Genomic DNA, 20,185 nt, shown 5'->3' on the forward strand with positions numbered 1-20,185 from the left:
ACAAAGAGAGCTAAATTACTTTCCAGAAAAGCTAGAGGGAAGACAAAACCCCCACTAGCATCCCACCCCCAAGCCCTGCACAATCCAATCACACGCCGCTGTCCTTAAAAATAGATCACATACATTTGTCTTTCTAGGGTGTTCGGAAGAGTAATTCTTGAGGGAAAACTGGGCAAGGTTGGGCACTGGGGAGTCACTTTTCCCCACAGCTCCTTCCCAAAGACGACAGGCAGCATGCACAGTTAGTGAAAGTACAGTAACTGCAAAAAGCCATCTGAGAAACATAACAATTTAATAGATGAAATAAATACTCCAGTACATGCAGGGTAAAAACTTGACATTGGGGTGGGGGGAATCACTCTATAGTGTAAATTAAAAAATAAAACACACACTCACAATAGCTTTCCCCCCACTTGCAAATCACAGGGCAAAGTCATACTCTTTTCACACCATGTATACTCTAAATTCAACAACAACAAAAAAATAACGACATACAAAAAGGTAGCTACATCCATGTCTAAGGAGTGAAAACTGAGGTAACCTTTCTTTTAATTAAAAAGAAGAAATGAACCTATGACCTCTTTCCTGCCCAATCAGTAATTGAGTTGAGGGACTGGAGTGTGGAGGGTAACGCTGCGGCCAGCAGACCCCCCATCTTCTATATCTGAGTCCCTACAGTGGGCTGGTAGACACCTGGGCCCTGTGTGTAAAGTTGTGTGCTTGGCCCTGCCTTCTGGAAAATTGCTTTTGAGCATTTAACACGGGGAGAGGGGTCACCTATGATTTCTTTGGTATAAATGTAAAGGGGAGGAGTAAGTGTCTTCCTTTAGCCTGGGGTGGAAAACAGGTATGAGGGCGGGAAGGTGCTAATTCACAGAATTGGAATTCACTGGCGGTAAAGTCCTGGGTGAAGACCTTTCCCTTAGAGCCTGAGATAGCAGGGTGCAGCCTTCAGACACGGCACAGGCCGAGTTCCTCAGCCTCTCCCTGTGGTCCGACATCTTGGCGCCCCCATCCGGGTGCTGCGCCAGATCCCTGAGGCACTGGGTCAAGAGCACGCAGGCTGACACCACGCTCATGGCGCCCCCCAGGATGGCGGTCTGCACCGCCTTGCCCTCGGCGCTCACAGCCGCTGCTCGACCCAGGAACTGAGGCTCGGTGGCAAAGCCCACCAAAGCACTCACGGCCTGCACCAAGGGCCCGCTGAAGAGTGCGCAGCGGCTGCGGGCCAGCTCGCTAGGCGCCGCCTTCACCTCTCGAACGCACGCCAACAGCGCCGATGCACTGGTGCTCATGCACTTGACGCCCAGCTTGAACTGCTCGCGCGAGAAACGGTCCCGTGACTTGTCACTGGCCAGGGCGCACGCGTCCGTCAGGAACTTGAGGTTTCGAGACAGGCCCTGCGACACCTCCAGCAGCAGCTGGGGGGTCATTTCGGCCAGCGGGGTGGCTCGCAGCACAGCACAGCCCTGCTCCACCTCGTGGCGGCAGCGTGTCACACGGTAGCGGTCCACAAGGCCTGGCTGGGCAGGTTGAGCGCCCGGGGTGGCAACCGCTGCCAGGTAGGCCGCATGTGCAGAGCACTCGGTCAGCGACACCACCAGGTCCCCCAGTTCTACAAGACTGTCCCCCGCCTCTCCAAAGCGGCCCATGTTGAGCTGGCTCTGCACGTCGTGGGTGAGGATGGATAGCCCCTTGGTGCGCGCGATGATGGTGTCCCGACACTGCTCGAAGGACTCGGCTCCAGCGCCAGGGGAGGCGGGACCTTCGAAAAGCACCGGCCGCGCCTCGCTCGACAGCAGCAGCAGGTCGGCCACCAGCTGCATCTTGCCCTTGCAGTGGTCACAGATGGACACCAGCCTCTTCCGCGGCTGCGAGCTGGCCCCGCCGACGGCGCTCCCAGGAGCCGGAGAAGCCGCCTCGCCAGTGGGCTTCCCGGCGTTGCCGCTAGCCATCGCGCCCAGGGGGCACTGGCATGCCGCTGGGGAGCCCGCTACCACCGCCGCCGCGACTCAGCTGGCCAGGGCCACGCTGCCTTCCGCGCACCATCATGCCACCCACCGCGGCGGGCACAGAGAGCGGGGTGGCGGCGGCCGGGGGCCGGGCGTCGCGCCCAAGCCCGCGGCAAGCTCTTCGGGGCGCTGTGCGCGCGCGCTCGCGGGGACCGTGAGTCGGGGCACGGCAGACTCCCAGTCCGCGCCCCTCACCACGAGCCTACCAGAAAAGTCCCCGCTGCCGGGCTGTCGCCGCCTTCCTGGGCATGGCCGGCCGGGCCGCCGGAGCGGAGAGGGCGGGACGGGGAGGCTGGGAGTTGTCCTTCCTTCCTTCCTTCCTTTGAAATCAAAATCCTCTGCTCCTGGAGGAGCGCGGGCGGCGGCCCCGGCAGGCTTTGCTGTCAGCCGCTGCGCTGCGGCGACCCGGTTGAGCAGCGCACGTGGGCTTCAGGCGCGGCGACCCCTCCGGGCGGCACTGGCCGGCGACGGCGGCCGGAGCTGACGCCCAGGGGCGCGCGGCCGCATCTCCTGCCCCGGCTCTCGGGGCGCTGGGCGGCCGCAGGGCCGAGGGCGTGGCTGGCTCTGTGGCGGACGCGCGGAGTCAGTCGGGCGGGAGGCTGCAACGCAGGGTGCTGGGCGGCCGCGCCTTCCCGCCTGGCGGTTCAGAGTGCGCGGCCGGGCGCCGAGGCGGCACGCCCTCCCCGCCTGAATGGCCTGCGCCCGGCCACCGGCTGTCGTGGCGACTCCATCACCGTCTCCCAGCAGAGCCCGCCGGCCCCGCGCATCCGACGCCCCGGGGTGGCTGGTTCAGAAGGTGCGCGCGGCAACGCGGCGGCCGACCAGGGCCCCGACTCCTGCCATGTTTGTCAACCAGCAACTTCCGAGCGACCTCCGAGCAACTGAAAGGAAGGGCGGGGACCGCAGGCCAGGGACACCCGCCTGCCCGCGCCCGGCTGCGGCTTTCGCCTCCTCGCGTCCACCTCGCCCCCGGCTCGCCGCCGCCACCTCGGCCGTAACCTCCCCGGAGCCTATAGGAATCTTTTGTGTGGCGTCACCGCCTTTCGTTTAAATCCCGCTTCCTCCTCTCGCCCTTCCTCCCGCCCCCTCCGCCGATCCCGGATGCTTGCGCGATGCGCTGCTCCTCCCCCGGGAAGCTGGGGGCCGTGGGAGGACGCCGCGCCCAGCCCCGACGCTGCGGCCCTGGGGCCGGTGGTCCCTGCATCCGGAGAGGCTGGGGAGCGTGTGTGGTGGGGGAGGCCCGCCCTCGCTCCGCGCCCAGGCGCTGCGCACACCCTGGGGACACCGGGGCGCAGACTCGAGTGGCCTTACGTAAGCTCTCAGCCTGCCCCGGGACTCGGTGCTTCCTCCCCGACGAGGGAGCAAGTGTAAAAGGTGAACTGTTTTGTTCGCTTGGGAAGGAGGTCGCTCACTATCCCGTTTGTTTGGTTCCTTTCTCCCCTCGCCCCCATTCTAGTAATCTCTTGAGATTCGGTGACTTTCTCAAGCCCTCTCCCGCCCTTTGTTGTTTTCGACCCTCTCCTAGGGGTGGGTTTCCCTGAAGCAGTGAAAGAAAGGGAGCGCTGGTCACGCACGAGTCCCCGCAGCTAGTGGGGCTCAGAGGTAGACCCTCCCTGGGGTTGGTCTTATCCCAGCCGGCCAGGAGTTGTGTGACCTTGGCCAAGTTCTCTCTCCAAGTCAGGTAGTGTCTGGTGCCTCGGTTCCAGCTTGCTAGAATTAGTGTGCGTCTTGATCTGCAGTCTGCCCTTTCCCGGCTCCATCTATATAATGGAATAATAGCAGCCATTGTTAAGTAATGAGCCTGTCTCTGGAGGTAAACACTGTTATCTCAGGGTTACAGGCTGGGAAACGGGTGGCCCAGATGGCTTCCCGCCCTCTGACTGGGGATTAAACCTAGGACCTTGAACTACTGTACTTTTTATTTAAGTTGACCTTTTTTGTTGTTTTTTTTTTTTCGAGATAGGGTTTTTCTATGTAGCCCTGGCTGTTTTGGACTTTGAAGACCACGCTGGCCTGGATCTCACAGTCATCCACATGCCTCTGCCCCCTGAGTGCTGGGATTAAAGGCACAGGCCACCAAGCCCAGCTGGACATTTACTTATTAATTTTGGAAACAGGGTCTGATTAAATTTCGAAGGCTGGCTTTGAACTTCTGACCCTCCTCCTTCAGCTTCTCAAGTAGTTGGGATTGCAGACTTGTGCCATTGGGCCCTGTGTCCAGGAGGACTAAATGACTTCCTAAACTCCTGATCACAACAGATGGCTAGAAGAGGTGATCCCCACCCCCACTGGCCACGGCTACCCCCCCCCCCTTTCATTGCGCAGGCTTTCTCTGCAGGAAACTCGTGGAACACCTGGGCATCCTCCCAGCAATGTGCTTTCTACCGTCCGGGTCCCGAAGCCTACTGCTGGTGACCAGCACAAGGACAGCTGGGTGTGCTCAGCCAATGGAAATGTTTGTTCTTCTTTCCCTTCCTAGGACCTCCACGTCATCATTTCTCAGACGGTTGTAAATGTTATTTATAAGTTGGATGATCTTCAGATTTATTGTCCAAACCCGAGTAGTTTATAGAGTGAACTATGAGACAAGTTATTAATATAAGTTAAGGAGAGACAACAGATAAAAACCTGGATGGATAGTCACCCTACTCATAGCTAAAAAATGTCCTTGTAGATCCTCTAGATTCTAGGTGAACCAACTTTTTTTTTTTTGCAAACTGCAGCCAGTAAAACCCATGGCTCTAACGAGTGATTCTGTAGGACTACGCCATATTTTTTTGCAGGGGAAAAGAAGATCAGACTCTTTCCATGGTAACCCAGGAATAGCAGTTAGTACTAAGGAATAGTTTCCTTTGTTCTAAAAATTTAAGGGAATCGCCAGCAAGGTGGCTTGGCAGGCAAAGGTGCTTGCCACCAAGGCTTCATTTTTCAGATAGCACCACTCTTCCTAAACTAATCTTTCCAGGTTCTGCCTTCACCTGCCTTTTATTTATTTATTTAATCTATTAATTTATTTATTTGCCTCTTGCCATTGTTTACTCATTGCTCAAACACTGGCCTGCACAGATGACTTGCAGGCCAAAGCAGTGGAAACCAAATCTAAAATGCCCTGCTCTTTCTTGACTTGCTGTAACTGCGGGGGACTGTGCCCAGCCACCATCCAGCTTCAGAAATGTTTCATCTTCCCTGACATTCTACCCATGAAGTAGCACATTTTCATTCTTTCCTAGTCGTGGCCATCACCAACTTTGTCCATGAACTCGATTATTTGAAGTACTCTTTTGTGCCTGTCGGATTTCATTAAGGTTCATCAGTGCTATAATATGTCAGAATTTCCTTTTTAGGGGAAATAATATTCACCTGTACATACTCTGGATATTTATACCCAAGTTTCATGGTATACTGCAGAATGTGTGGACCAGCAACCAAGCTGTCTGTGGTATACAGTGCCACCCAGTGGTTGGTAAAGACCAGCCTTGGCCACATCTTCCCTTTATGCTGTGTTTCTTGGTTTTACATTTGTGCTCACATGTGAGCAGCGATCTCGGGTCATCTTTCTTGCACATCTGCAGACATCTCCATCTCGGTTCATTCTTTTCCTTGGAGTATTGCTCTCAGCCAGGCATGGTGGCACACACTGGCCCTAGGGAGGTAGAGGCAGCAGGATCAAGAATTCAAGATCATCTGCAGCTATGTAGAGAGTTTAAAGCAAACCTGGGCTAAGGGAGACCTAGCCTAAAAACATCAACAACAAGAAACATCTCTCCTGAAGAAGAACAGTTTACAGCTGAAGAGTGTGGTCTTATCCCTTTTTTTAATCACAGCTCCTGCAGCAGAGACCCTTAGTAGCTAGGGTACAGAATCACCATGGAATAGGCCACCCTCCCTATTTGGTGTATTCTCTAGCCCTCTGGCATATCACGATCCTGTCTTGGGCAAGACTTTGACCTACAGACTCTCATCATCCCTGTTGCTTCTCCTGTGGGCAAGGAAGCTGAGCACAGGCCCAGTGATAGCATTGGCAGGAATGTTTTAGCATTCAGCTTCCAGTATCTGGGAGAGTGGTGATTTCCTCCAAGTGTTTTCCAGGGTATCCTATATTGGTAAAGTTGCTTGCATAGGCCAATAATTTTGTAGCCTTGTCTACTAGGCTTTGAGAGAAAAGATGAATCCCAGGATTTAGCCAGCACAGACAGCTAACACTAACCATTCCTGGCAAGGATAACTCGTCATTGGTACCTATAGGTTAAGTAGGGCTATTGCTGCCTTACACAGAGCCCTGGATCTTTAGACACACTTGGGCATGTTTGCCCTTCATTTCTATTGTGCTGTCTACAGAACCTGGGTGAGACCATTGCCATGCTGTTTGGGACTGCTGTTTTACCTCCCTCCACAACTCTGTCAACCTGTGAAGAATAGAGCTTGTATCTACGCTCCCCGGTATCTGATGCCTTGCATAGTCATCAGCCGGTGTTGATGGCATGCATTTGTCAGGCCTTCCCACAATTTGATGGTTAAAGGGTTAGTGTTTGGCACCAGTGACCTACCCACCAGGTCCAAAGCCTCACTGGTGACTATGTCATCCAGTTTCTCAGATGTTTTGTATGTTATTCATATAAGGTTTCATGTAGGACTAGAAGGTGTTGCTCTACCCGTTTTGCTTTGGAGTATGTAGACCAGCATAAGCCCAAGCTCATACTCTCATTAAACCCAATGTGCACTGGAGGTAGGGTATTTCACAGAGAGCCTGGCCCTTCATTTAGCCATGAACACACCTCTGGCCCCTCCTCCAACTCTATATTGCTCTGCCTCAGACCTGGTTTGGATTCCAGGGCCATGTGAGTTCTCCTGGCTCCAGACTTTGCAGCCTGCTTTCTGTGTGGCTCCTAGTGTTACTATGCCCTAAGCCTCGCTGGTGCTGTGGTAGAAGAAAGACATCAGGAAAGAACATGTCCTGTGTTCCTGGGTCCAGATTTTTATCCCGTGGCTATACCAGCTATTTAACCACAGTTGATTCCAAAACCATGACAAATGCAGGGGCTGGCGCTGGGGAGATGGCTCAGTGGGTGAAGCACTTGCTGAGCAAGCATGAGGACCAGAGTTCAGATTCCTGGGACCTACATAAAAGCTGGGTGGGCCAGCCCTCAAGGAGACAAAGAGGGAATCTGTAAAAACAGACTAGCAGAAAAGGCACGCTCCAGGTTTAAAGAAAAGACCTTGCTTCAATGTATTTGGAAGGAATCGACGAAGGGAGTACTGTAGATATTAACCTCTGGCCTTCACATGAATCTCTCACACACACACTCACACACAGAGGAGGAGGGGGGGGAAGAAAAAAAGAAAGAAAGTACCGACACTTAACCATGGCATGATCTCTTTAGCCCCTGACCTCCTGGGATCTGTAGAATTACCTGTAGATGACTTACCTCCTATACGATACCAAGGACTTCACCTTCCTGTCTGTATCTCACCTGCCTAATAGTAAATCATTGGTAAATAAGGTACTTCAGGGTTGAACTAAAGCAAGTTCCAAAGCACCAAAATACCCTTTCTGAAGTTTCAAAGTGTTGAAAATGTAGTTGCTCCAGATGTTTTCACATCGATGAAGTAGGAGCCAGACATGTTTCTTCTCAGATGATAGTAGCTCTGGAATTTCTGACTTGTTTTAACAATCGCGGTACAACACTTAAAGGAAAAGAAAACCTTTTATTCTCTGTAACTAGATAACAAGGGCCAAGAAAACTAGCTTTTTTTTTTTTTTTAAAAAAAAAAAAAACCTTACCTTGGCAGTTGGCAGAATGAATGACCAGGGTGACCCCGCCCTGCAGAGCACATGATCTGCCACAGCTGTGCATGTTTTTTAGCATGACTGTGCCAGGACAGAGCTCCAAGCCACTGGGTGGAGCAATGTGCCCCTGGGAGAAGGCTCATGACATTTCCCCTATGATTTCAGAAAAGAAAAAAAAAAAAAAAGAAAAAATCCCTTCCTTTTTTTCCGTATGAGTTGTTTCTGCAGTGTCAACAGAGAATGTCTTGTGTTTTTACATATCCATGCATGACTATGGAAAAAACTGGCCACTACTATTACAGTGGGAATAAACGCACGCTTCGTTTGACTTCAGAGCAAAGGACAATAAGGCACACGTCGCTAATCTGCTCCTTTCTTAACCTCTAGTTTATGTTTTTCCCTTCCTAACAAGCCTAATTTTACTTGGGATGGTAGCAAGGTAGCAAATTCAGCTGCATGATAACTCCCTAGCCTCTCTGGGAGAGGAGGCTCCAGCCAATGAGAACAAAAGAGCCCCGCACGTTTCCCAAATAGGATGCTCAAGAGCCGTGGATCCCATTGAAAGGCTTCTTTCCCATTTCCTTTGATTGGAGTGTCATCTGATGGCTGGAGCACCAATAGCCATCCTGGAACTTTTGATGACCTTGAGGGTGTAAACTCTTTAGACAGGTGTGTTGGGGTCATATGAGAAAGAAGGCTGGATGCCCCAGGATACCCTAATTTCCACCTACTTCTGTGAAAGAAGTATCATTCCTATGAAAGACTTTTGTTTAAACATTTTGTAAAGATTTGTACTATAGGAAACCTAAAATCATATCCATCCAAACCGTGGAGAAAGGGGGCAAAGGTCAGTAGTTATAGACCGTGAGTGGAGAAACAGAACGGAACACTGGCGTAATAGCGAACACTCTGTTATACACCACGTGTAGTGTCACCTGTCTCTAATCCCAGCACTCAGATCAAGCACACGTCTGAGTTCAAAGCCAGTCTGGTCTACACAGTGAGTTCCAGTCAGCCCAGGAAACCCCGTCTGGAAAAAAAACTGCAAAAACCTGCCGGGCGTGGTGGCGCACGCCTTTAATCCCTGCCCTCAGGGAGGCCGAGGCAGAGTGATAGATGTGATTGGGGACAGCCTCGGCTACACTAAGAAACCGTAATGAAACAACAACAAAACCCAAATCAAAACAGTAACAACAAAAACTGTACGATAGTAAAGAGACAAGCACTCAAGGACTGCAGTATGCTTAGTGATTAATACAATACGCTGATATAAACATTGAAAAAAATTACTGAGATACTTGCACATCTGTAAACCTGGAAATGAATCTGTTATGTGACGCCATCAATTCGTAAACTACATTGTCTGAATATTTTCCAGTTACACCAAGTTTCGTGTCTTATACATAATTTGAAGTTTTAAAGAAATCAGATCTCCCACTTGAAGCTTATGAATCTTTAAAGAATCCCTGACACCAAATATTTTCCTTTTATTTCTGAAAAGTTTAGCAGTCAAAATCTTGAAAAACAGAAAACAAAACTAGTGATTTGTGTCTTATAGATTAGAGCCATAGTAAATGGAAATAAACTAGAACTATTTTAAACAATAAAAATGGTTATCAATTAAATGATTTAATTTTTTGGGGTTTAGTTGACAGTTATATTGGAAGATGGGGTGGGTAAAATCTTCTGTGGAGCAGAACAGCAATAGACCCTATATTTACAGCCTTTGAGAAAAGCTGCCCTGGCTGCCCTTAGCTTTTTAGTTGGTGGTTCTCCTGTGGGAAATTACTAGGGAGCAAGGTCCACACCCTGAAAAGGGCCTCCTTAGGGTCGTCGGTTTACATATCTTCCAAAATGCTGAGACTTCGAGGACGTTGTTTGGCAGTTTCTGCAAGCCCTAAGGAAACTTTCAGACCTGGCTAATGAACGAGAGACACAAAGGCTGATTTCCAACAGAACCCCCAACATCAAAAAAAAAAAAAAAAACACAGTCCTGTAGGACCCAGCTAGGGCAGACCGCTTGGCCCGCCCAGGGGAGGAGCCGTGGGGCGGAGCCTGGTGAGGGGGCGGAGTCAAGGAGGAACCCTTGGTGCCCAGCCAGGTGAGGTCCGGGAGCCCTAGGGCGGAGCGAAACTTTAGGGGCGGAGTCAGGCGATGAGGCGATCGATGGGGAGGAGCCTAAAGTTGAGAGCCCCAAGGAGAGGCAAATGTGGGGCGGAGCCAAGGAGGAGGAGCGTGGCTTCTGGAGGAGGAGGAAACGGGTCGAGCCGGGACGCGCTGAGCTACGGACGCCAGGGAGGCGGAGCTACTGAGACGGGCGTCCGCGAGGGTGGCGGACGAGCGCTGGGGCGTAGCTCTGCGCAGAACGTGCCAGGGGCGGGGTCGGAAGGCCGGGGGCGGGGCGGGGGCGGGCGCGCTGCTGCGCAGGCCCAGTGTGCGGGCGGTCGTTACGCCGGGCGGCTGACATGGCGGCCTCCAGCTGGCTGCGCGCGGTCCTCCTGTTTCTGTGTGCCTCGGACCTTCTGTTGCCCCCTTCTCCCGGGGCCTCTGCGGCCAGCTCGCCCGGCGAGGCCACCCCGCCTCTACCGAAAAAGAAGAAGGACATCCGCGATTACAATGATGCCGACATGGCGCGACTTCTGGAGCAGTGGGAGGTCCGTGTCGCCCGCACACTCCTCGGCATCCCTCCATGCAGATCCCTTCTCTCTGGCCCTTACCTCTTCGGTCTCGTGACCTTCTGACTCTTGTTCCCTGGTCCCTCTCCCTGTCCTATGCTCAGGGTCCTTGTTGTCTTGTCTCAAGTACCCGCTGACCGCTCGTGTCTCCTTTCGTTCCACCACGGTTCAGGCCTCTGGCCCAGTGTCCACCATTGCCATGGCTCCTCGGCCACTCCATTCAGGACTTGGCCTCACACCAGTCAAGTCCTACTTTCCCTGCTGTATCCCGGTGGTCTCTACATTGATCTTAGGGGTCAGTGAGCCGGCAAACAGGGAGAGAGCGTTTCTGAAGAGCGTTCGTTCCCTCTCTCCTCCCCTTTCCTATTCCGGAGTGAATGGGTAGAGAAGGTGGTCTCTAAAGAACGTTTTTTGCCTTTTGTAGAGATCCTTCCAAATATAGAGTGTTTCCGACCTTTTTTGGTGTATGTTCCTGCTTGGGGCGGATTTATTTTACTGGTAGGGCGTTTCGTGGAATTCTGGTTTTTCATTCAAGAGAGTAGTGGACTTGCTTTGTGAAAGGCTTGTTCTGATCTCTTATTTGAATGCTCTGGGTGTGCAGTCACAAGGAGTGTGAGTAAGGTGCCGAGGGGGCGGCAGTTCCTGACCAAAGCACTTTGCAGCCTCTCCCCCAACTTCCGAAAGTGATTTGTACTGTCCTATTTGATTTGTACAGCTGATGGACAGGAATCGCACAACGGTACTCACCGTGTAACTTTGGGCAGGTTGTCTCTTTCTGCAAGAGAACTTTCAAAGTTTGTTTCCATTGCCAGTGTTTTAACTTGTGGCTAACTCTGTATTGTTGGAAGGTGATAGAGACTTTTGGACATAGGTTTAAAATACCACCTGCTGGATTTAAAACTCGTTTGGGCTTCACAGTGAGACCCTGTCCCCTCCAAAAGAAAAGAAAAATTAGAGTAGATTTGAGTGGGTATGTATGACTGAGTCCCCCATTCTCCTCAGTTTCAGACTGTCTTTTTTTTTGGTACTAATAAACAGTGCCTTTTAATCTGCCAAAGTGAGAACCTTGTCTTGTGGGAAGCCTAGCCATGTGGAAAGTGCTCAGACACTGCGGAAGAGGAGGTTGCAGAAATGAGCAAAGCATCTGTCAGAATGAGTGGATAGGAAATAACCATAGTACACAGAAACAAAGGAGGATGAATCGTATAAAAAAAAAAAGTGTTGTTGTGTGGGAACATCAGAAGGCTGCAGGGAAGAGGTTGCATTTTACACAGGCTAGAGTATGTGAGAAGTCTAAGAGAGACCTGGGTGCAGGTCTGGATAGCAGAGATAAGCAGATTAGTATTCCCTGCATTTAGTACAGGAAATGTATAAATTTGGTCTGGTAGAGATCTCTGTGCCTGTGTGTGAGCCGCAGCATGCTTGTGAAGGTCGGAGAACAAGTCGGGTGTGGGTGATCAGTTCTTTTTTCCCACCGGGTGGATCATGGGGATTGAACTCAGGTCATCATGTGCGCAAGGCAAGCACCTTTATCCCCTGAGCCAACCCATCAACCCTTCTGGGGATTGTTGTCTCTTTGTTGTATGTATTTTTTCTATGTATTGGTTGATAGTCTACTGTTGGTAATGCATTCTTTTTTTATGTCAGCAGAGACAAATTCACTTAGACTTGTGACTTTGGTCTGGTACAGATCGCTTGTGCTTTCCTTTCCGTATATGCAAAATGGAAGTGTTGCTGTTCATCCCAGACTGCTGTCACAGCTATCAACAGAGGAAACAGGGAGGACTCGGAAGAATACAACTCACAATCAGTGTCTGAGCTAATTAATCTAGGCTAGGGAAGCAGTCTCTGTCTGAAGCCAGGTAATAATGTATGAAGGTGGCTGGGAATCAGGCCATGAGGTCTCACATACCATAGGGTTTGCACTGTATTTAGAAGTAAATAGGTGGATCTGATGGATGAAAGTTGTCTTATCCAGATATTATAGCACTAGATATCCATACTTACTTACCTCTAACCCTGTTTCTAGTTTGTCCTCATGAAAACATAATTTTAATAGCTGTAATGAGTATAAATGGACTTTAAAAGTTGTTCTGATAGTTATTAAGCATTTCTCTATGTACCATCTTTCTAGCTATACTTTTGAGCAAGTTCAGAATATGCCCTAAACAGAGCTGTTGCGGTGTTTTGGATAGAATGCCAAGGTTAGGATGAAATATGATAGCCACTCTGGGAAGTGAAGGATTGGTAAACGGGAGGGTCTGAAGTCTGCTACATAGTATCTTCTTTAATCCTCTCTCTGGGCTGATAAGGAGGCTTAGCTTCCTGAACGCTGACCTTCAGGCATCTAGAAGCAATTTGCCCAGGGCCGGCCACAGCAGTTTAGAATTCTGTCCTTTGACTTGAGAGCCTATTCTTTGACCGCGTGGCTGTACTGCTCCACATAGCAGAGAGCACTGTGCAGGTGGACTATAATGAGGAAGTTAATCGTGAAGCCTAAAGCTTGCAGGAATGATGCAGGAGTGAGCAATGTGATCTTGAGACCCACATTTACTGCTCAGCTTTATCCATCGGGAAGTGTGTGACTCTCTTCTGTCTCTGTAGACCCAGACCAGAGAATACCTACCTCACTTTGCCAGCCTCCATGCAGCTTGAGCTGCATGTAGACACTACAGATGTGAGCTCTGTTCCCAGCAGCCCTGGTTTTCCTCTGAGAGGAGATGGTTCTTCTGCAATGGATGAAATCCTGCAATGTGTGTCCCGACTCCATCCTGATAGCATAACTGTTTCCTGAGGGCCCTGCCTCCGTGCATGGAGGGGAGGACCCTGTGTTACAACTGAATGCTGAGGCCCAACGGCCCAGGAAATTCAGATGTGTTTTCTTTTTTTTTTTTTTTGTGGAGACCAGAGGGATTTAAAGCAAGAAATATGTATTTAACTTCAGCGTTAGGTCTTCTAGTGTATATGTAAATTGTGGATATTCGGTGAGGCTCCTCTAATTCATTGAGTAGAGAACTTAAGCTGTTGGAGATAAAATGTGTTCAAATGGGATATTCTAGTTATTCATGGTAGCTTTTACCAAGGCCCCTGAAAGAAGAAAAGAGTTCAGCTTAGCTGTCTGCAGACAGCTGTGGGGCTAAGACTGCATGCACCTGGGTGTGATGTACAACTGTCTGGCATATCTCCTACTCTGTTGTTCTCCACCTTATTTCCATAGGGTGGCCTCTCCCAACGAACCTGAAGCTGGGTGGGTGAACAGCAGCCTCCAGCCGTTTCCCCCTCCAACCTCAGTGCTGGCATTAGAGGCCTGAGAGGCCATGTCCAGCTTTTAAATTGACACTAACATTTTGTGTAAGAAAGCCCCAGCATGCATGTGAAGGTCAGAGAACAAGTTAGGTGTGGGTGGTCGGTTCTTTCCTTCCACCCGGTGAGTCCTGGGGATTGAACTCAGGTCATCATGTGTGCCAAGGCAAGCACCTTTGTTCACTGAGCTAACTCACCAGCCCCTTTGGGGATTTTTATTTGCCTAGCTGTTGTGTACATTCTTTCTATTCATTATTTTATTAGTTGTTCTATTATTTTCAGCTATTTACTAATATTCTACCATTAATAATGCACTCTCTTTTCTCTTTCATTTCTTTATGTCAGTATGGACTTTACTTGGGGAGTTTTAACTCTTACTATTATTTTTGATGTTCGTATTATTCCAGATTTGGCACTTGAACTGCTTTAGGTTGGTGTCCGTGTCATTGTGATGTGTTGTGTTGAGCAATTCTTTCTGATGCAGAAAGATATTTAAGGCTTTGCTTTTGGTTTCCATGTAATGATTAGGCCTTTCTTCAAGGGACCTACATTTTAATATTTTTATCCATTCACTCATCTAACTACCTGTCAAATCAATCTGTGCCTGTAAATCCAGTTTGCTCCCACAAGGTAAATCCATGTTTGCATATTTCTCCAAGTGAGGAATCTGCTGTAGTCACTCTCAGCATATCTATATACCTATGCTCCTTCCTAGAACTCACAGGTGCTTTTAGAATCCTAGGTCACATGTCACGCCACTGCCTAGAATAGGCCTGCCATCTGGGATTGAACATTTGTGTGTAGAGAATTGTGGGATTTAAGTATGCAGCACAAGGTATGTGCTTTGCTCCTGGATGGAACCCAGGATGGGCTTGCTAGAAACCCACCCTGCCACTGAGCCCGCAATGAGTGTTGAATAGTGTAAGTACACCTTCCTGGAATACAGAACTGAGTGGGTTGCTGGGATTGCAGACCAGCACACCAGAAGGTTCTTTTCTGTGCTTTCTCGTATCCTCCCAGAGGCAATCGTGTTCTATTTTCTGTCACCCCATGTTAGTTTTGCCTGTTCTTATTACTTTAAATAAATGGGATTGCATAGTGTGTCTTACTTCTATACCTGTCATCTGTTACTTAAAAACAGAAAATTGTCTTAGTGTTGTTAGAGATGGGCTGCAAGGCCTTACACAGGCCTGGCCATACTCTACCGCAAAGCCAAATCCCCAGACATTTATTTTATAGGCAAGGTCATGCTAAGTTGCTTATTGACCTTGAATTCTCCGTCTCTCTCCTTGGTCTAGTGAGTCACTGGGATTATAGACCTCCTCCATTATGCCTGTATTTGAGGTTTTTTGTATGTGTGTTTGACTTTCATTGCTAGGTAGCATCCGTAACCATACCAGAATGTGGCTGTTTTTATAATCTACCACATTGGGTAGATTGAGAGTAAAAACATCATAGAAACCTATCTGACACAGGAACCCTGAGCAGTGGCAAGGGGATATCCTCAGGCTTTTTGTTTGTGTAGTAGTAGTTTGGTGGTGAGCATCCTGAGCAGTGCCTGTGCGAGTAGAGAGAATGTCTCTGATGAAAGGGTTAATGCTCCCTCTCTCCTGGCAGAAAGATGATGACATAGAAGAAGGAGACCTTCCAGAGCACAAGAGACCCTCTGCACCCGTTGACTTCTCAAAGCTAGACCCAGGCAAGCCCGAGAGTATCTTGAAAATGACAAAGAAGGGGAAGACGCTAATGATGTTTGTCACTGTGTCAGGGAGCCCCACCGAGAAGGAGACGGAGGAAATCACCAGCCTGTGGCAGGGCAGCCTCTTCAACGCCAACTATGATGTTCAGAGGTAAAGACCCAGGCTATTCTAGGTCACTGTTTTTAGGATTTGGAGGGCTTACATTTGTTTTTTTAAGATAGTGTTTTACTATGTAGCTTTGGCCATGTAGTCCCGCTGGCCTCACTCCTCACACAAAAAGATCCTCTTGCCTCTGCCTCCTTAGTACTGGGATTATAGCTTCGTGCCACCTCACCTGGATGTGTGATGGGGACTTTTCTGGGGTTGAAGCAGGGTGTCCTTTTTGGAAGTTCACCAAGAGCCCTGAACCTCTCCTGTCCTTTTAAATGCATTTATTTAAACACTGGCTTAGTTAGTTATTGGTCAAAAATCAGAAACTTTGTTTTAATATCTCATTGAATCTTAAAAATTTGGCTTATTTTTGTCTCTAACTTTTGCTTCATTAGAATAAAAAGTTGTATTGCTTAGCCTCTTGGAAAGATAAATGAGTTACAGGCCACAGGTCATGGGTAGCTGTGTTGACACGTGGCTGTAACAGGTGATAATAAATAACTAAGGTGAAGAAGCCTGTTTTTAAAGACTGTATGGTCTTAAAATGCAGTCTACTTTTTATAGATTTCATCCAGTATATTTTTGATCATATTCACCACTCTTCACCCCTTCTGTATTCATCCTTTCAATGCTCACCTCTCTACCCACCAGCCATGAGTTGCCTTTTTTTAGAGCCTGCTTTTTCCCCTTAACAATAGTTCTCTGAAGTTCCAAGTCTTCAGATGTCTTAATTGAGGAAGTGATAAGGAAAAACAGAAGGAATTTCTAAGAGTGCACAGTCCAACATAATGCTTTCTGCAACTTTCAGACATCTTGGTGATGACTGCTGTCTGATGGAAGCAGGTGTGGTGTGTGCAGGAACGGAAGCATCGTGCTTTCTGGTCATGCTTTCATGTGCCACCCAGACCCGTGCTGCTCCGTTTTGCTTCCTGGACACTGCTGAGTTGGGACAAGCCGGGCCGCTTATTTCTAATCTTGGTGGTTAGGATTCCGGTCTGCCTGCTAGGTGTCTTCGTGGGCCCTTGAGGAGCCTTGTAGGACCTGTTCTAAGCCAGTGGCTTTTAGCTTTTTCAGAAAAGGCCTTTTGTCAAACAAAACTAATTGGAGACTTGAGAACATAAAAAAATGGTTGGCACAGTGAATGGCATCTGCCTGTAATGTCAGCACTTGGGAGGTGAAGTCAGGAGGATCTGAAGTGTAAGATCATCCTCTGTGGGCATGGTGGCTCACCCTTTAATCCCAGCACTCAGGAGGCAGAGGCAGGCGGAACAGCCAAGGCTACACAGAGAAACCCTGTCTCAAAAAAAAAAAAAAAGAAGAAGTCATCCTGGGCTACATGATACATGAGACCATTTATGAAGAAAGCAAACAAACAAAAAATCATTAAACATAGAAGTGACATTTCAGAATATTAAAGAGAAAAATGGGTATTTGTTCCCTCCCTAGCATATCATACCTATGGCCCTTGGCAGCTCCCTGAGTAGTTTTTCTTTTTCAGTCTCTTCACAGGAGCATCATTTATCCCTCAGAATCATCATCTGCTTCTCTCTTGACCAAGCAGTATGCTTGTTTAGAGCTCAGCATACCACCACTTGGCCCAAGGCAAAATAGTGTGATATTCTGTGTTTGTGTGGAATTCAAATGTGGCTAGGTGCCGCAACTTTCTCTTAGCCCTGGAACCTTACTTGCATTACTAACTGATGACTTCTCCATCCAGGTTTATTGTGGGATCAGACCGTGCTATCTTCATGCTCCGGGATGGGAGCTATGCCTGGGAGATCAAGGACTTTTTGATCAGTCAAGACAGGTGTGCTGATGTCACTCTAGAGGGACAGGTGTACCCTGGAAAAGGAGGAGGAAGCAAGGAGAAAAACAAAACAAAGCCAGAGAAGGGTAAAAAGAAGAAGGAGGGAGAGCCCAAACCACGGGCTTCCAAGGAAGACAATCGAGCTGGGAGCAGAAGAGAAGACCTCTAGCTGGTGGCAAGCTTCCCATCGGGCAGGAAAGACCAGACAGCCCCTTACAGGCCGATGGGACAGGTGGATGCAGGAAGCTGCATACCGGACTACATTCTCATGTCTTCTAGAAAGGGTCTGTGTGTGACCCTCTGATCAGTATCACAGTTACTGTATGAAAGGCTTCACATGGGAAGGCAGGCTTTGTGATTGGTAGTGGACACTGGCAAGTCATGCCTACTCTGTCATCACCTGACATGGAAACTCGATAGATGTTTATACCTCTTACATCCGATGAGTCCTTGACACCCCTGGAGTACCACTCCCTCCCTCGTCACCACACCTGCTGTGGTCCAGTGGCCTTCTGTGTCTGTGTGTCACAAGCTTAGGTCAAACAAACCTTGGGAACCTGTGGCTTGACTGAGGAAGACATTGACTGTTGAGCCGTTGATGACAAATGTGCTGTATGAGCAGTGTGGGCCAGCTCTGCACCCCAGGATCTGGACAGCAAACTCATGCAGGGCGTGCAGATTGGCCAGAGTGCCATCCAGAAATCCTAAGCAGTCATTCAGACGGCCTCAGCCCTCATCAGTTCAGGGGGTCCTCTGTCTGCCAGTCTCCTGTGGTTGGAGAGGGGGTGCTGTTCTGCCTCGTGTGAGGAAAAGGGGTGTTTCAGTTTTGGGCTCATGTTCTTCATAGCCCGACAACTATGAAGTTGGTGAAGAGAGAGGGACCAACAGAATGTTCTATAGCAGCGGACCTCATCTGCAGTATTTCTAAATGGATTTCTTTGATAAAGTGCCTAATCTTTGCGTTTGTGTGGTACTCTGATGGTGTGCTACCGTTCACAACTGGTTTTTGCTGTTCATAGTTTGAAGCCTATCTAAAAGAGCAATTCTACGAGGACGCCATTTTTAAGAGCTTACATTCTTTAAAACCTCAGTTGCAATTTTAAGAAATTCAAATAGTACATGTACACATAGATGGCCAGAAAGTGTCACTGTTAGAATGTCGCCGTGTGAAGAATGCCCTGCCCTGCTGCCGGTACTTTGTTCCAGTGGAGTTACTGTTGATCATTGGTTTTTCAAAAATAAAGTTCATTCACAGGCTTCCAGTGATGTCTACATTCTGTCTTCACTTTGGTTCCCATTCTTATTTCTCTGAGTGAGCCACACCCTCTCCCTCCCTAGCTCAGGGTGTTCTGGATGCAGCCTGCTGAGCCTCTTCAGAAAGAGGCTTTTCTTGGTCCTCATGCATTGTGACCCTAGGAAGATGCTTTGCTGCTGTCCTGCTGTTTGAAGATGCTGCCAATCCAGGAGAGGCTGGGACAGGCCATCCATCCTAGTGCTATCTGTGGGCTCAGCAAATCTGAAACAAGCCCCATCTTGGGTTTTTCCGTTTTTACATGGGGCAGTTGATTGGCTATTGTCATGTCTCTAGTCATACTCTTGTTTCACAGGTGATGTTTCCTTCTGAAGACCTCATGTTGTTGACACAGGACTGTCATGGCTTTCTTTGTGGTGTGCAGCCACTTCACCAAAATTCATGCATCATCTGTGATGTGCTTGGTACTGCTGGGTGCCTACAACAGTGCAGACATGGAAGGAATGACAAATGACCTGCAGTGTGAAATGGTAATCATGGGGAGACTGGAAGAAATGGAATGCAGAAGACTGAGTAGGCAGAATCTTTACCTTGTTGGGACAGTCATAGGCCCAGCAAGGGTGGGGAGGAGAAAGACGGAGTCAGAGGAAACAGCTTCTGCAAAGGCCCTGGGACTAGAGGTAGTGGAAAAGGGGCCTCCAAGGCTGGCTGTGATGGTAAAGCCTTCAATTCCAGCACATGCGTTCTGAGTTTGAGGCCAGCCTGCTCTACAAAGAGGCCAGAGCTACACAGAGAAACCCTGTTAAAAAAAAAGGAGGGGTGGGCAGGGACTCCAGGAGGTCACTGAGGAGTCTAGGGTGGGGACTGAAGCCTTGGGGGCCGGTGTAGGAGTTTGGAATGCCTGAGGGGTTTTACATAGTACTGACTGATGGACAGAAGAGCATCTCCATGCTCAGGCCATTAGTCTTCCAGGTTTACAGGCTGGAAGGCTTGAACCAGCGCTCAGTCCATACTTCCTGCTGTTCCTGCTTTCTGGCTGTGTATCCTGAGCTGTGATGAACAGATTTTCCTCTCCAAACACATATTTACTTGCTACTAGAAACATTAAGATTCCTCTTATTGGGACTCAAGTTTTTGAAATCCAGACAAATCAAATTATCTTTCCGAATTATTAACAATACTTAAACTGCCCAGTGTTCTCACATTCCTTCAAATCCTTGGGTTCAAGTTTCTAAGTCATAAGAAACCAGGAGGCCTACTGGTCCTTCTTTGAGTCTTATCAAGTAGAACTCAAGTATACTGAAGTCATTTGTATATAAACTACAGATTCCTTAGAGTGGTGCCAAGGTACAAAAAGCAGGTGTGGTGATGCATACCTGTAATCCCAGTGTTTGGGAAGTAGAGATGGGAGGATTTGGGGTTCAAGGTCAGCCAGGCCAGGTTTGAAGCCAGCCTCTGCTACACCTGAAACTGACCCCCCCCCCAAAAAAAAACCCCA

At 49.0% G+C, this 20,185-nt stretch overlaps 2 protein-coding genes across 3 annotated transcripts; one reads left to right on the forward strand and one right to left on the reverse strand.

The window, feature by feature from the left end:
- Positions 1 to 275: 275 nt before the first annotated feature.
- On the reverse strand, positions 276 to 2,103 carry Tlnrd1 (talin rod domain containing 1). The gene has a single exon (XM_021647279.2). The coding sequence runs from the start codon at positions 1,953 to 1,955 to the stop codon at positions 867 to 869; it is 1,089 nt and encodes a 362-aa protein (XP_021502954.1). The 5' UTR covers positions 1,956 to 2,103; the 3' UTR covers positions 276 to 866.
- A 600-nt stretch (positions 2,104 to 2,703) lies between these two features.
- Positions 2,704 to 18,697, forward strand: Mesd (mesoderm development LRP chaperone). Of its 2 annotated transcripts, none has more exons than XM_060367475.1 (3): positions 2,704 to 2,808; positions 15,396 to 15,628; positions 17,346 to 18,697. In XM_060367475.1, exons 1-3 carry the CDS (start codon positions 2,704 to 2,706, stop codon positions 17,602 to 17,604), a joined length of 597 nt encoding a protein of 198 aa, XP_060223458.1. In that variant the 3' UTR covers positions 17,605 to 18,697. The 2 variants fall into 2 exon arrangements, with proteins under 2 accessions (XP_060223458.1, XP_021502938.1); XM_021647263.2 differs by lacking the exon at positions 2,704 to 2,808 and adding an exon at positions 10,218 to 10,454.
- The last annotated feature ends 1,488 nt before the right edge of the window (positions 18,698 to 20,185 follow it).

Source organism: Meriones unguiculatus, chromosome 14 (genome assembly GCF_030254825.1).
Source record: "Meriones unguiculatus strain TT.TT164.6M chromosome 14, Bangor_MerUng_6.1, whole genome shotgun sequence".
In the NCBI taxonomy this organism is placed as follows: Eukaryota; Metazoa; Chordata; class Mammalia; order Rodentia; family Muridae; genus Meriones; species Meriones unguiculatus.

Bases quoted from the DNA above. Each gene is read 5' to 3' on its own strand.
- Mesd (XM_021647263.2), top strand. From the start codon at position 10,266: ATGGCGGCCTCCAGCTGGCTGCGCGCGGTCCTCCTGTTTCTGTGTGCC. The intron at 10,455-15,395 runs GTCCGTGTCGCC...CTCTCCTGGCAG, and splicing joins GACTTCTGGAGCAGTGGGAG to AAAGATGATGACATAGAAGA. The intron at 15,629-17,345 runs GTAAAGACCCAG...TTCTCCATCCAG, and splicing joins GCCAACTATGATGTTCAGAG to GTTTATTGTGGGATCAGACC.
- Tlnrd1 (XM_021647279.2), bottom strand. From the start codon at position 1,955: ATGGCTAGCGGCAACGCCGGGAAGCCCACTGGCGAGGCGGCTTCTCCG.